General features: G+C 41.7%; 1 protein-coding gene across 3 annotated transcripts in view; it reads left to right on the forward strand.

The window, feature by feature from the left end:
- The window catches only part of LOC122540344 (segment polarity protein dishevelled homolog DVL-1-like), a 125,478-nt gene that overhangs the window by 61,213 nt on the left and 48,571 nt on the right, over positions 1-15,694 (forward strand). For all 3 annotated transcript variants that reach the window (XM_043675922.1, XM_043675923.1, XM_043675924.1), the window contains one exon: positions 7,683-7,807. In XM_043675922.1, the coding sequence (XP_043531857.1) occupies positions 7,683-7,807 (125 nt within the window). The remainder of the gene's footprint in view (positions 1-7,682; positions 7,808-15,694) is intronic.

Here is a 15,694-nt window from a genome sequence, read left to right on the forward strand (position 1 = left end):
CAGCCAATTCTGTAGCCAGACAGCCAGTTTTCCCTGTATCCCATGCCTCCTTACTTTCTGAATGCGTCTACCATGGGGAACCTTATCAAACGCTTTGCTAAAATCCATGTACAGTCCATCCACTGCTCTACCTTCATCAATGTGTTTTGTCACACCCTCAAAGAATTCAATAAGGTTTGTGAGGCATGACCTGCCCCTCACAAAGTCATGCTGACTATCTCTAATCAAGCTATGCTTCTCCAAATAAATATAAATCCTGTCTCTCAGAATCCTCTCCAATAATGTGCCCACTACTGATGTAAGACTGCCTGGTCTGTAATTCCCAGGGTTATTCCTATTCCCTTTCTTGAATAACATTTAACACACTCCAATTATCTGGCAGTACTCCAGTGGACAGTGAGGATGCAAAGATCATCGCCAAAGGTGCAACAATCCCTTCCCTCGCTTTCTGTAGTAACCTTGGGTATATCCTGTCTGACCCAAGGTATTTATCTATCCTCATGTTTTTCAAAATTTCCAGCACATCCTCGTCTATAACAGCAACCTTTTTTGCACGTATCAGCCTGTTTCATCCTGTCCTCATAAACGACAAGGTCCCTTTCACTAGTGAATACTGAAGCAAAGTATTCATTAAGGACCCTCCCATACCATCTCCGACTCCAGGCATAAGTTCCCTCCACTATCCCTGATTGGCCCTACCCTCACTCTGGCCACCCTCTTTTTCTTCACAGAAGTGTAGAATGCCTTGGGGTTTTTCTTAATCCAACCTGCCAAGGCTTTTTCATGCCTCGTCCTAGCTCTCCTCAGTCCATTCATCAGTTCCTTCCTAGCTACCTTGTAACCCTCTGGAGCCCTGTCTGATCCTTGCTTCCTCAACCTTTTATGTAAGTTTCCTTCTTCCTCTTGACTAGATATTCCACAATCATTGTCATCAAAGGTTCCTTCACTCTACCAACCCTTTCTTGCCTCAGTGGGACAAACCTATCCAGCACTTGCAGCAAATGTTTCCTAAATAACCTCCACATTTCTGTTGTGCATTTCTCTGAGAATATCTGTTCCTAATTTATGCTCCACAGCTCCAGCCTACTAGCATTGTAATGCCCCCTCCCCCCAGTTAAATACTTTCCCATACTGTCTGCTCCTATCCATCTCCATGAGTATAGTAAAGGTCAGGGAATTGTGAGCACTATCACTGAAATGCTGTCCCATCGAGAGATCTAACACTTGACCTTGTTCATTGTTAAACATCAAATTCAATATGGCCTCCCTCTAGTCAGCCTATCTACATATTGAGTCAGGACTCCTTCCTGGATACACCTGACACAGTCTGCTCCATCCAAACTATTTGCACTAAGGAGGTTCCAGTCAATATTAGGGAAGTTGAAGTCGCCCAAGGCAACAACCCTGTTACTTTGGCACCTTTCCAAAATGTGCCTTCCAATCTGTTCCTCTGTGTCTCTGTTGCTATTGGGTGTTTTTTTTTGGGGGGGGTGGGGGGAGTCTATAGAAACTCTCAATAGTGTGACTGCTTCTTTCTTGTTTCTGACTTCTACCCATAATGACTCAGTAGACAAACCCTCCTTGACGACCTCCCTTTCTGCAGCTGTTATACTATCCCTGATTAGCAGTGCCACTCCTCCACCCTCTTTTACCTCCCTCCCTATTCCATTTGAAACATCTAAACCCCGGAACATCCAACAACCATTCTTGTCCCTATGATATCCAAGTCTACAAAATGGCCAGAACATCATAGCTGAAACTTTATTGCTGGAACAGCACAGCAGGTCAGGCAGCATCCAGGGAACAGGAGATTCGACGTTTCGGGCACATTCAACTTTGATCTCCAGCATCTGCAGACTCACTTTCTCCTCGAAGAGAACATCATAGCTCCAAGTACTGATCCATGCTCTTAAGTTCAACACCATTATTCGTGCATTAAAATAGACACACTTCAACCATCACACTGATGGCAACTTTGCCCTATCAACTGTCTGTCCTTCCTCACAGATTCTCTGCAAGCTGTATTTCCCTGTTCACCAGCTCCCCATCCTCTGATCCATAGTTCCAGTTCCCATCCCCCTGCTAAAGTAGTTTAAACCCTCCCGAAGAGGTCTAGCAAACCTCCCGTCCAACATATTGGTGCCCCTCCAGTTCAGGTGCAACACGTCCTCCTTGTACAGGTATCACCTTACCCAGAACGTATCTCAATGTTCCATGTATCTGAAGCCCTCCCTACTACACCAGCTCTGCAACCACGTGTTCAGCTGCACTCACTCTATGTTCCTAGCTTCAGTAGCCCATGTCATCAGTTGCAATCCTGAGATTAGTAGGCGGAAGTGGGTACTGCAGATGCTAGAGTTCAAGATTAGAGTGGTACTGGAAAAGCACAGCAGGTCATGCAGCATCCAAGGAGCAGGAAAATCGCCATTTTGGGCAAAAGCCCTTCAGGAATTGTGGATTAAGGGCTTTTGCCCGAAACGTCGATTTTCATGCTCCTCGGATGCTGCCTGACCTGTGCTTTTCCAGCACCACTCTAATCCTGAGATTACTACTCTGCTCGTCCTGCCTTTTAGCTTCCAATCTACCTATATTCACTTTTCATGTCCACATCCCTTTTCCTAGCTATGTCATTGGTACTGATGTGTACCATGACTACTGGCTGCTCGTCCTCCCCCTTAAGAATCCTGTAGACTCGATCCGAGACATCCCAGACCCTGGCACCCGAAGGGAACGTACCATCCGGGAGTCTTGTTCATGACCACAGAATCTCCTGTCTGTTCCTCCTATCTCTTGTATCTCCTATCATGATCGCTATCATATTCTTCCGGCTTCCCTTCTGAGCTACAGAGCCAGGTTCAGTGCCAGAGACCTGGCCACCGTGGTTTCCCCCTGGTAGGTCATCCCCCCCTAACAGTATCCAAAATGGGATACTTATTATTAAGGGGAACAGCGACAGGGGATGCCTACACTGACTGCCTATTCCATTTCCCTCTCCTGACAGTCATCCAGCTACCTTTATCCTGTAACTTAGGTGTGACTACCTCTCTATCACCCCCTCAGCCTCCCGAATAATCAGAGGTTTATCCAGCGCCACTTCACTAATGCTGTCTGTGAGGAGCTGGAGTTGGGTGCACTTCTTGCAGGTGAAGTCAGCAGGGTCAGTAGTGGTGACCCTTACCTCCCACATTCTGCAAGAGGAGTGTGCAACTACCCTAGGTTCCATTTCATTTGCTTTAAGTTGCCAAAAGAGATTTTAAAAACCCTACCTTACCAACCCTCCACACAGAGTCCTGTTTACATTCAATAAACTCTTCCCAGTGGCTACCTCTGTCTAATTTGATGTTCCCAATCTGCATGAAGATTCAAGTCACCCATGGTTAGTGTGCTTCCTTTCTCCATACTCTCATTATGTCACTTTCGTTTCTGTCCAACAGAACAGCTACTATTAAGAGGTATATAAACTATTCCCAATAGTGTCATATTCATCCTTTTAATTACTACATTGACTCATATGGATTCTGTATCATCCTACCTAAGATAATTTCTTGCTAACGTAATTATTCCATTTCCTATCAACAAAGCTACCACCACCCTTCCCTTCCTGGTAAAAACAATGACTGCAGATGCTGGAAACCAGATTCTGGATCAGTGGTGCTGGAAGAGCACAGCAATTCAGGCAGCATCCGATGAGCAGCAAAATCGACGTTTCGGGCAAAAGCCCTTCATCAGGAACGCTTCAGGCTCTGCCTTTGTTCCTGATGAAGGGCTTTTGCCCGAAACGTCGATTTTGCTGCTCGTCGGATGCTGCCTGAATTGCTGTGCTCTTGCAGCACCACTGATCCAGACCCTTCCCTTCCTGCCTATCCTATCAATAAGTCATATAATCCTGTATATTTAGTTCCCAGTTTTGATCACCTTGCACCCATGTCTTCATAATGGCTATGAGATCATACACATCAGCATTTATTTGTTCAATTAATTCAATTTTTCTTCCCCCAAATACTATGCATGTTTAAATAAAGAGTCATTAATCTTAACAACAAATGAACAACTGCAAATGCTGGAAATCTGGAACTGAAATTTGTGGAAAGGCTTAGCAGGTCTGGCAGCATCTGTGGAGAGAAAGAAGAATCATAATTTTGGTTCCAGTGACGATTCTTCAGAACTGATTGTAGCTAGGAGAAAGCAGTATATATGCTGAAAACAGTGAATGATTAGGAGGGGGAAGTAAATGAAAGGTGGAGATGGAGCCAGAGAGAGAGAACAGAAGTTGAGCAGATCAAGGAATGGTGAGTAGTGAGCCAGGGAGAAAGAAAAGCTATGAAAGGGAACCATAAGTTGCTGTCATCGCATCCAATATATTTTCTTCAAACAATGTGATGACACAGTTTGGGGTGCGGGGGCAGGAGAAGGACATGGAAGTAGATAATCACTCCCTAAAACTATTGACCATAATAGTGAGCCCTGAAGGCTGCAGGGTTCTCAAGTGGAAAATGAGATGCTGTTCTTCCAGCTTGTGCTGAGCCTTGTTGAAGCACTGCAGAGATATTGGCCAGGGAACATGATGGTATGTTAAAGTGGCAGGCATCTGAATGCTCAAGTGTTCAAAACAGTCATCCAGTCTGCATTTTGTCTCCCCAGTGTAGAGGAGACCACATTGCGAGCAGTGAATACAGTAGACTAGATTGAGTGAAGTGCAGGTAAAGTGCAGCTTCACCTGGAAGCTGTGTATGGGACCTTGGATGGTGAGGAGGGAGAATGTAAAAAAGGGTAGGTGTTCCCCTTTTGCCATTGCATTGGAAGGTGCCATGGGGCTATGGGGAGCGGAGTAGGAGTGGACCAGACGTTAATCTTGCCTTTTCTTCCTCTTTTGAACCTGTTTGCTCCTTTTTTTAACTATTTGTCCCTTTCTGTCCCTTTCTGTGCAACTCTGTGTTTCGTTACCAAAATAGTAACGCTACATTGTGGCTATATTCTTTTGCTTTGTAAGTGTATTTATTCTATCCTCGTTCTACCACCACCTTCCCCCTACCCTGGGACCAGACGTTAATCTTGCCTTTTTTTCCTCTTTTGAACCTGTTTGCTCCTTTTTTTAACTATTTGTCCCTTTCTGTGCAACTCTGTGTTTTGTTACCAAAATAGTAACGCTACATTGTGGCTATATTCTTTTGCTTTGTAAGTGTATTTAGTCTATCCTCGTTCTACCACCACCTTCCCCCTACCCTGCCCCAGCCCCAACCCCAAACCCCATTTATAGAGTAATAGAGATGTTGTGAACTCCCTCATATGTGGAATCAGAACCCTTGGAGTCTAGGATCATTCTGTGCTACACTGCAGTGCATCTTTGCTAAGGTGCTGTGCCCAGACTGCCCACAGTATACCATTATATAGCTTTATTATGAGCTCTAACCCTTTGTATTTTGGCCCTAAGATTTAAAACCCAGCATTCTTTTAGCCATTTGATTATTTTTGTACCTCTCTATGAAATATTAATGAACTATGGACATCAATCTTTAAGTATCTGTGGACTTCCAGTGTTTCTAGCGTTACACCAATTATAAAGAACATTTATAAAAACATTTATAATGTTTTCTCTGGGTCCAAAGTAGATGATGTCTCATGTTACCAGGGTTGGAGGATTTGAGCTATAGGGAGAGACTGAACAGGCTGGGGCTGTTTTCCCTGGAGCGTCGGAGGCTGAGGGGTGATATGAATAGGAAGGGTTTGGAGGGAGATGGGCCAGGTGCTGGCAGGTAGGACTAGATTGGGTTGGGATATCTGGTCAGCATGGACATGTTGGACCGAAGGGTCTGTTTCCATGCTGTACATCTCTATGACTCTATGAAACCTAATCACTACAGCCCATTCATATGTTTGTTAATCCATCATTGTAATTATATGCTCCTTAATTATACTTCCAATCTTTGTCATTGGTAAACTTGGCTATGTTCCTTTTTATCCCATTAACTGAGCTGCTGGTGACGGAAGTGAATAGCTGAGGTCCAAAATTGAGCTCTGATTTCTGAGACATTGCTAGTTATATTTTCCCAATGAGAGAACTTAACTGCCTTTGTTACTTTGTCTACTGCCACTCAGCCAACCTCGATATCAATTATATTAGCTTAAACTTTAACTTACATTTTACTGAACACCTTCTGGAAGGGAATCTAAATCTACTACTTTAGTCATCTCTTCAAAAACTTTAGCAGATTTGTCAAGCATGACCTTCTTTCACAAATTCATAATTAAACACAAAATGCTGGAAAAGCTCAGCAAATCTCAAAGCATCTGACATATTATTTAATGTCAATGACCTTTAATCAGAGTCTTTCACAAGTTTATGCTAGCTGTTTTTGATGAACTTATAATTTTTAACTCTGCCTGCCCTTTCAGGCAGATGTGAAAGATCCCGTAGCACAGTTACAAAGAAGAACATGGTATTCCCAGTGACCTGAGAATATTTATTTCTCAACCAGCATGACTGAAAACAACTCAGAATCATAGAGGTGTACAGCATGGAAACAGACCCTTCCATCCAACTCGTCCATGCCGACTAGATGTCCTAAATTAATTAGTCCCATTTGCCAGCACTTGGTCCATATCCCTCTAAATCCTTCCTATTCATATACGCATCCAAATGCCTTTTAAGTGTTGGAATTGTACCAGCCTCCAGCACTTCCCCGGCAGCTCATTCCGAACATGCACCACCCTTTGCATGAGCAAGTTGCCCCTTAGGCCCCTTTTAAATCTTTCCCCCTCAGCCTAAACCTATGCCCTCTAGTTTTGGACTCTCCCAATCCAGGGAAAAGACTTTGACTATTTACCATATCCATGCCTCTCATGATTTTATAAACCTCTATATGGTCACCCCTCAGCTTCTGATGCTGCAGGAAAAATAGCCCCAGCCTATTCAGCCTCTCCCTATAACTCAAACCCTCCAACCCTGGCGACATTCTTGTAAATCTTTTCTGAACCCTTTCACAGCTCCTTCCTATAGGAGGGAGACTAGGATTGCACACAGTATTCCAAAAGTGGCCTAACCAATGTCCTGTACAGTCGTAACATGACCTCTCAACTCCTGTACTCAGTGCTCTGACCAATAAAGGAAAGCATATTCAAGATCATCTTCACTATCCAACAATCTGAGATTCCACTTTCAAGGAATTATGAACCTTTTTGATTATTATCATAGTCCTGTTATTGGGACCCTGCTATTTCAATTTATTGCCACTTTTCCTACAATTCAAAAGTTCTTCATTGGCTGTGTAAAGTGCTTTGGGGCATCTTGAGGTTATGAAAGGTTCTATGTAATAGAAAGGTGGTTTTTAGATTGTCATAAGAGTCGATTGAGCCAGTGCTTATCTTTGTCCCCTATAAAGTTGCTGGTCAGCCAGTACCTGTGACCTCTGGTATCTTATCAAAGTGCTCATCAGATATTATCATTTTGTGCCTGGGGAAAGCTGTAATCTCACTGAGGGATTAAATTATGGTGATTAATGTTTCATGATGAAAAGCACCTGATTTGATCCTAGCCTCTATCTCAGCATTAGTACCTGTTATTCTATGTACACCTTAAAAAAAAACCTCATATGATTTGCGCAATGTGGATCCTCCTCATTACATCCAATCTCATATTGGTTAATTTCTTAAGGTTGATGTTTGGAATTTTGTGTTTATTGCAGTGCTAACACTGCTGGCAGTCGGGACGGACTGGACAATGAAACAGGGGCAGAATCAATCTTGAGCATCAGGCGGGAGCGGGATCGACACCGGCGAAGGAACAGAGAACGTGAGGTGCATGATGATGGTGAGTTAAGTCCAGTCACTTGACCAGAAACTGGAGCAACTGAAACTTTACAGCAGATGATGTTCTGCAAAGGATCACAATTAAATTAGGAACATTGAAATGATTTGCTCTCCTTTGTGGTGTTGGCAGTGCTACATTTGCAGCTGATGATAAAGTACCTTGGTGTTGGTGTAGAGGTGAGATGTAACACTTGTAAGAAGCAGTAACTCACTGCTGGTTAGTGCTTCTGTCTTCTGACCTGTATCTGTTTTAACCTTCCAGCATTCGTCTGTCAGGAATTCTTCTCTCTAAGTGATTACATGCCTGTAATATTTGCTCAGATGGGTAGGCTTGTTGAAACTCTTTTCTGGGGAATTGCATTGCATTTTCCAATCATTCAGCTACAGCTCAGTGAAGGTTCCATCTGGTGAAAAGACTGTGCAGGTGGTGGATTGGGGGTCCACATGATGAACGCACAAATCAAATATACTGATACTCACCAGCGCAGAGATTAAACTGCGAATCTTCCGATCTAATCCAGTTTATTGCTACACATGGTGAGCATTTTCTTATTGAGCCTGTGCAATAGCTTGGAAATAAGGAAAAGCCAGGGAACTATAGACTGGTGAGCTTGACATTGGTCGTGAGCAAGTTATTGGAGAGAATCCTGAGGGAGAGTATTTACATGTATTTGGAAAGGCAAGGATTGATTAGGGATAGTCAGCATGGCTTTGTATGTGGGAAGTCATGTCTGACAAACTTGACTGAGTTTTTTGAAGAAGTAACAAAGAGGACTGATGTGAGCAGAGCAGTGGTTGTGACCTGTATGAATTTCAGCAAGATGTTCGACAAGGTTCCTCATGGTTAGCAATGATAGATCTCATAGAATACAGGGCAAACTAGCCATTTGAATACAGAACTGGCTCAAAGCTAAAAGACAGAGGGTGGTGGTGGAGGGTTGCTTTTCAGACTGGAGGCATGTGACCAGTGGTGTGCCAGAAGGACTGGTGCTGGGCCACTACTTTCCGTCATTTTTATAAATGATTTGATGTGAACATAGTTATTCAGTTTGTAGATGGCACCAAAATTGGAAGTGTAGTGGACAGCGAAGAAGGTTACCTTAGATTACAATGGGATCTTGATCAGATGGGCCAATGGGCTGAGGCGTGGCAGATGGAGTTTAATTTAGTTAAATGCGGGCTGCTGCATTTTGGAAAAGCAAATTAGAGCAGGACTTCCAGGACCTTACCAGTAAGTGTGTGAGTGTTGCTGAATAAAAAGACCTTGGAGTGCAGGTTCATAGTTCCTTGAAAATGGAGTCACAGATAGATAGGATAGTGAAGAAGGTGTTTGGTATGCTTTCCTTTATTGGTCAGAGCATTGAGTACAGGAGTTGGGAGGTCATGTTGCAGCTATACAGGACATTGGTTATGCCAGTTTTGGAATATTGCATGCAGATCTGGTCTCCTTCATATTAGAAGGATGTTGTGAAACATGAAAGGTTTCAGAAAAGATTTACAAGAATGTTGCCAGGGTTGGAGGATTTGAGCTGTAGTGGGAGGCTGAATAGGCTGGGGATGTTTTCCCTGGAGCGTCAGAGGCTGAGGGGTGACCTTATAGAGGTTTTTAAAATCATGAGGGGCATGGATTGGATAAATAGACCAGGTCTCTTCCCTGGGGTGGAGGAGTTCAGAACTAGAGGGCATAGGTTTCGGGTGAGAGGGGAAAGATATGAAAGGGACCTAAGGGGCAACTTTTTCACGCAGAGGGTGGTACGTGTATGGAATGAGCTGCCAAGGGAGGTCGTGGAGGCTGATATGATTACAGTATTTAAAAGGCATCTGTATGGGTATATGAATAGGAAGGCTTTAGAGGGAAATGGGCCAAATGTGAATGGATTAGGTTAGGCTATCTGGTCAGCATGGACCGAGTTGGATGGAAAGGTCTGTTTCTGTGCTGTACATCTCTATGATTGTATGACATTGATAGCAGTAGTAAATCCATCTCATTCTTCACATTTCAAGAATAATACATTGGAGGACATGCTGATTCTGCTATCAGACTGCTATTTTCACTCTGCTGCTAGTGAAACTCAATTGCTGTATCATAATCTGAGAGGGTTTGGAATTCTGAATGAATTCATTTATTATTTTTCTCATCTGATTAGAGATCATTCATTGTGTTACAGTATGAGGATTCTGACAGCATTAATCAGTGAGCAAGCAGACAGGAGCTGTCAATAACTGCAGCAGCCTGTAGCTGTTATTACTGTTTATGATGTCTACTTAATTGATTCTCAACAAGAAACCTGGCTGACCTGATGAAAGATGTGCTATTTAAGTACTATGTTAACTTGATAAGGAATGTGATTAGACATATTTCCCTATATAATCATACACATCCCAGCCTAGTTGGAGGATGGTGCCGTGATCGCAAGTCTGTAATGCTAGCTGTCTAAGTACAAGTTTTGAATCTGATGCATTTCTGCAGTTTCACACATTCAAAGCATCACATATCCAAGGCAAAAACATTGATTGGTAACTCAGTTATGTAATTACTTGAACCTGTCAGATGCACCTATTAGTAAGAAATAACCAACAAATGCAAAGTCATCTAACATTTCTTTGATCTTTTATCCATGGATGCTATACAACTGGCCTAACTAACTGATATAAAAGTCTCTACATATCATTTCTCTGTCATTATTCCTCTCTTGGTTATTTAGAAATTGTGACAGTCCAGGCCAACGTATGAGATTGGGCCTTGGTTGAGGCATCAGTCTCACACAGTCCATGAAACTGCACTCAGAAACAGCTCAGCTATATCTGCGACACCCAAATAATTGAATAGCTGGAGCTTTCCCCATCAGTGACTCTCCACTATAATTAGATTTAAAAGCAAGCAAAATAAAAAATCACGCTACAGGCAACAAGTACAAATTTGGACTAGCAGGGTTGTATTTGGGCAGTAGCATTTGATATGTTGTATTTTCCCAATGCCTTAGATTCCAATATTCATGAGAGTGCAGAGGCTGGTGATTGAATACATTTAAAAATGGTAAGATATCTATTAAGCTGTGTTTGGCCTCTCTGGATCATTACACTGTATGTGGGGAGATCATGGCCTCTTGTGATCAGTACACTTTATTTGAACAGAGATGCTGACTTCTGGGTTATCAGTGTTTTGACAGGGATCCTTGGTCTTAGCCTCTCTGGACCATTGCTGTATGCTTGTGAGCTGCTGACAGCCTGTTCAGGGAATGTTATGGGAAAATAATGGAATGAATTTGACAGCCACCATCTGTGCTGGTACAAAAATTTCAGTGGTGAGAAGTGATGCCTTCTCTGAAGAAATTATTATGTTGCTAGTAAGATATTGAGAGAATTGCAGTTTTATTAAATATGCTGTTATACTGTCCTCCAGCTCTGAATCTTTGGGATCACCCATATCTGTGCTATTCTCTAAACTGTGCAACCTCAAAGGTGGCTGTCGCTTACCCCTAGAACAGGCAAAATAAGAATTAAAATCTGTATCTGGATTAGGCAATATTGTGGAACATTCCTTCCAACTCAGTGTTTGCAGCCTAGTTCTTGAAGTATAGGGCTGCAGGCGGTGTATGTTTGCATGTTTACCTTTTAAAACAGGATGAAAGTAAGAGCGACAAAGAATGCTGCCATACATCATCATCATAATAATAATATGTTCAGGGTGGCCGAGAATGGTGTTTTACAGTTGTGGTAAGAGGATGATACAGGATGGTGTGTCACCTGAGAATAAAGTGTTCACAAGGACAATTCAGTAAACCAGGGAAAGGGTTCACACAGGACAGTGGAGTTCACTCTGCACTATACCATGCGTGATGTGTTCTCTCCACTTTCACCTACCTTCTGTGCCTGCTTCATGCTGTCTTGCCTGTCGTGCCTACTGTACACTGTCTTGCCTGTCATGTCTGCTTCGCGTGCTCCTACCTGGTGTGCCCGCTGTGTATGCTCTTGCCTGGCGTGCCCACTCTGTGCTCTCCCACCTCATGTTAACTAACCTTAATTCGTGCTTTTGACAAGTCCTAGTCACAAGCATTTATGAATTCTGTGACTGGCTAAATGTAGAACAGGGTGGTAGAACATTTCAAATCTCTCAATAATTTACACCAAAACAAAAATATTTTCAGAGACAGCTGTTTGTCTCCAGACAATTGCTTCTCACCATTAGAATTTTTGTAGCACCACAGATGAACAGATGGTGGCTGTCAAACTCATTCCATTCCACTCCTAGCACCAGCAGCAGGCTGTGAGCAGCTCACAGACACGTGTAATGATCCTTAGAGGTCAGGAGTTCTCTCCAAACTTGGTTTATCATAACTTGAAAGTAAACTTGAAATGGCAGAGTCTGGTATTGATGATATGTACAATCAAAATCTGGCTGTGTGTCATGACTAGGTAATCCTCAGTTACAGTTATCATTTAACTCTCAGTTGCAGACTATAATTTTAGTTTTTACTGACGGGCTATAGTTTAACTTTCCCCTTCCTATCAATGTCATTCCAGAGTGTAACCATCTTTTCTGTTATAGGCTGCATTTGAACGGCTATGTTTCTTCTCCCCACTTCTCAATTACAGGCTATAGTTCAACTCCCATTTGCAGACTATAGTTTAACCCTTTGTTATAAGTTGTCATTCAACCATGGTTGTTGGCACTCTTTCCTTTGAGCCAGAGTTTCCAATTTCAATCCCACTCTAGAATTTCAGAAGAAAAATCAAGGCTGATATCTTAACACTGTACTGACAAGGAGCTGCACTGTTAGAGATGCAGATTTTTGGATGCGATGCGATGTTAACTAAGGCTATTTTATTATGATCCATCTGATGGCAAGTCAGAATCCAACCTGGTTTGATAAACTAGAAGTTTTATTTTTGCTGTTTGGCTATCTTGATGGTCAGTCTCTGAACATATTCCCAAGAGACTGCCAGGAAGTTCCGTTTGCAAATGAAAAAAAAACAAAACAGGTATTTTTAAAAAATATATACTGATGTAAGACAATTTTGAAATATTTGGAAGTACCCTATGATAAACAACAAAAAGAAAGATTCAACCATTTGACTCAGACACTCAACTTTAATTTCTTACTTAACAAGGTTGCAAATCTTTCCTTTTGGTGACTTTCTGCACATCCACTAAGTGTGATTCTGTCTATCTCTTCCCAAGAAACACAGACAGTCTAACTCACTGATGTTTGTCATTCTCCACTAAAGAAAATCTCAGGCTTTTTCCCTGTTATTTTGACTACTTTGAGGTTGCTAAACAGCACACCTGCTGGCATGGATCTTTTCTTATGAACTTAATTTGCTTCTGGCCTCTCTTTTTCTAGGCCCTAAAAGCACAATCTTGTAAATATCCTTGCAGTTATACCTTCACTCGTCATTTTGCTTAAGTCACATGATTTCTTGGAAATGCTGTCTTGACCCACTGCTAAAAATTGTGTCTGACCTTTGTAAAAAAAAAAGTCACTTTCACAGAACCGAAACCAAAAACCCATTTACCCCTACTTTAGAACTCAGATCCCCTCAAAAACTTAATACATTGTAAACCTTCATCACAATGCTTTTCTCTCAGGTAGACATAAAAGATCCCATGAAACGATTTGAGGAAAAATGGGTGAGCTATCTGCAGTAGCCTGGTCATTATTCATTCCTCAATCAATAAGATTGTCACATTTCTGTTTATGGGAGATTGCAGTATACAAAAATTCTGTCCTGTTTCCTTCATTACAGCAGTGACCATATTTCAAAAAATATTTCATTGGCTATAAAGTAATTTGAGATGTTCAGTAGTAGAAAGTGTGGTCTATTAATGCAAGTCTTTTTTTTTATTACCCTACCTTACAATCTGTAGTTAAACAGCCGTGATAGGAATAAATAAAAATAATATGGAATACTGTTCGATGACAGCAATGTCTGTGCACTTTTTTGCTCTGTGTGTATATGTATCCACTTTAACTGCAAGATTTAAGTCAATTACATCTGTAGACTGAGTTGAGAGTGCAAATCTAAATATATACTAGTCCTTGCAGGACCATTCCAGGTGCAAGTATGCTTTCACAAGTTTCACAGAATTTATCAAGTTTATCTTAATAATGACAAAAAATGATACTCAGTAAAAAAAAACTGTGTTCGGTCGATTCACAATGGAATATCAGCTTGTTCTTTCTGGCTGGCTGGCTGGCTGCTTGACCATAATTTTCATTCTGTCTTCAATCTTAATATTGTGCACCAAATGACAAAAAGGCACTGCCTAATGATCCTTGCAAGCTACTAGCTCCTATGCACATTCAGAGGCATCCCAAATCCTCATTGACTTGTCAATACATGAATAGTACATGATCAATCTCAGAATGACTGAACAGTGTGTGTACAATTCCTAACTTGGTTTCTTTAAAAATGATGATCATCTTACTGATGTCATTTCCTACAATATTCTGATTTGTTCCTTGAAATGCTGTCCCTTGCAGGATTATTCATTCAATCACCACTTGTATCCCTTAGTTTTTTAATTTTTTATATCTATTCCAAGAAAGTTAATCACCAGTAGAGCAATTTTTGCACTTGTGTGAGAATATGTAGTGCCATACCTTGTGATTGTCTGGAAAATTCCAATGCCCCTCAATATGTTTTAGTGAAAAAAGCCATGTGCAGCTCCACAATGACTATTAAAACCTGAAATAAGTTCATTGAATTTACTTTCAGAAGACCATACTGGATTCTTTCGTTCTCCAAAAAAATTAGGAGACACATTAGAAAAAATTAGACTATCACTACAGTGAAGTAATGTTGCCAGATACAGCAAAATATACAAAATACCAGCAAACTAGTAGAGCTCAGTATAACTGTACATAACTAATATACCTAGAAATTATAAAACTTAACCATTTTAAAGCACAACATGTTCTGGAGTAAAAGCTTTTTATCTCAAAGCACTTTCATTCTGTTAGCCTGAGTTTATATGAGCTTGGAATTGGCACAGTCAGAGTCTGGGCCATTTTGGGGGTGCCTCTGAGCGGAATCTGTAGTTGGTAGTAAGGGGTAAGATGTGAAATGTAATGAGGCATATTTCGAGACTCCTGTCTGTCCTCTGGCAGGCAGTTCCAGCTTTTCACTCACTTGCCTGGTGTAACTTGTCTAAATGCTCCCCTGATTAATGGTGCTCGTTGCTGTTTGTGTATGAATGAAGCAGCAATCATCAGGAGAGGAGCAAATGTACAGACAGGTACCAATATTGTATTTCAAAGTTGCTGTTCAAATTGCACCACTCTATTTACTTAGTGAAATAGACAGAAAGACGCCTTTTTCACAGTTATAATGTACTCTCAATTTCACAAAGGTGCTATATTTAAACAGCAGATATAAGCTGACCTTCTACAGGTACTTGGAGCTTGTCATTGAAAGTGCAAGCATTTTTTCAATGACTTGATTTAATGACATGATGCAGATGACAGCCAGTTCTATCTCACCACCGTGTCTCTTGACCTTTCACTAAATCTAAATTGTTAGCATCTTGTCTAGCAATCAGAACTGGATGAGCAGAAATTAAAACTCTATCCCAAGGGACACTATCTCTCTTTCTGATAACTTTCTTGTGACAGGCTGAATCATGTTGTCCACGATCTTGATTCCATGTTTGACCTGAGATGAGTTTCCAGGTCAATGTTATCACTATAACTGCCTACTTCCACCTCTTGAAAATCACTCAATTCCCACCCCTACTTAAACTCATCTGCTGCTCTCCTGTGCTTTTGGTATGTCTAGACTTACCAAAGTATGTCGTAATTTTCGCTTCCCCGGTCCCCAACGCCTTATTTTCACCATGGACATCCAGTCCCTGTACACCTCCATCCCCCATCACGAAGGACTCAAA

Source organism: Chiloscyllium plagiosum, chromosome 34 (genome assembly GCF_004010195.1).
Source record: "Chiloscyllium plagiosum isolate BGI_BamShark_2017 chromosome 34, ASM401019v2, whole genome shotgun sequence".
In the NCBI taxonomy this organism is placed as follows: domain Eukaryota; kingdom Metazoa; phylum Chordata; class Chondrichthyes; order Orectolobiformes; family Hemiscylliidae; genus Chiloscyllium; species Chiloscyllium plagiosum.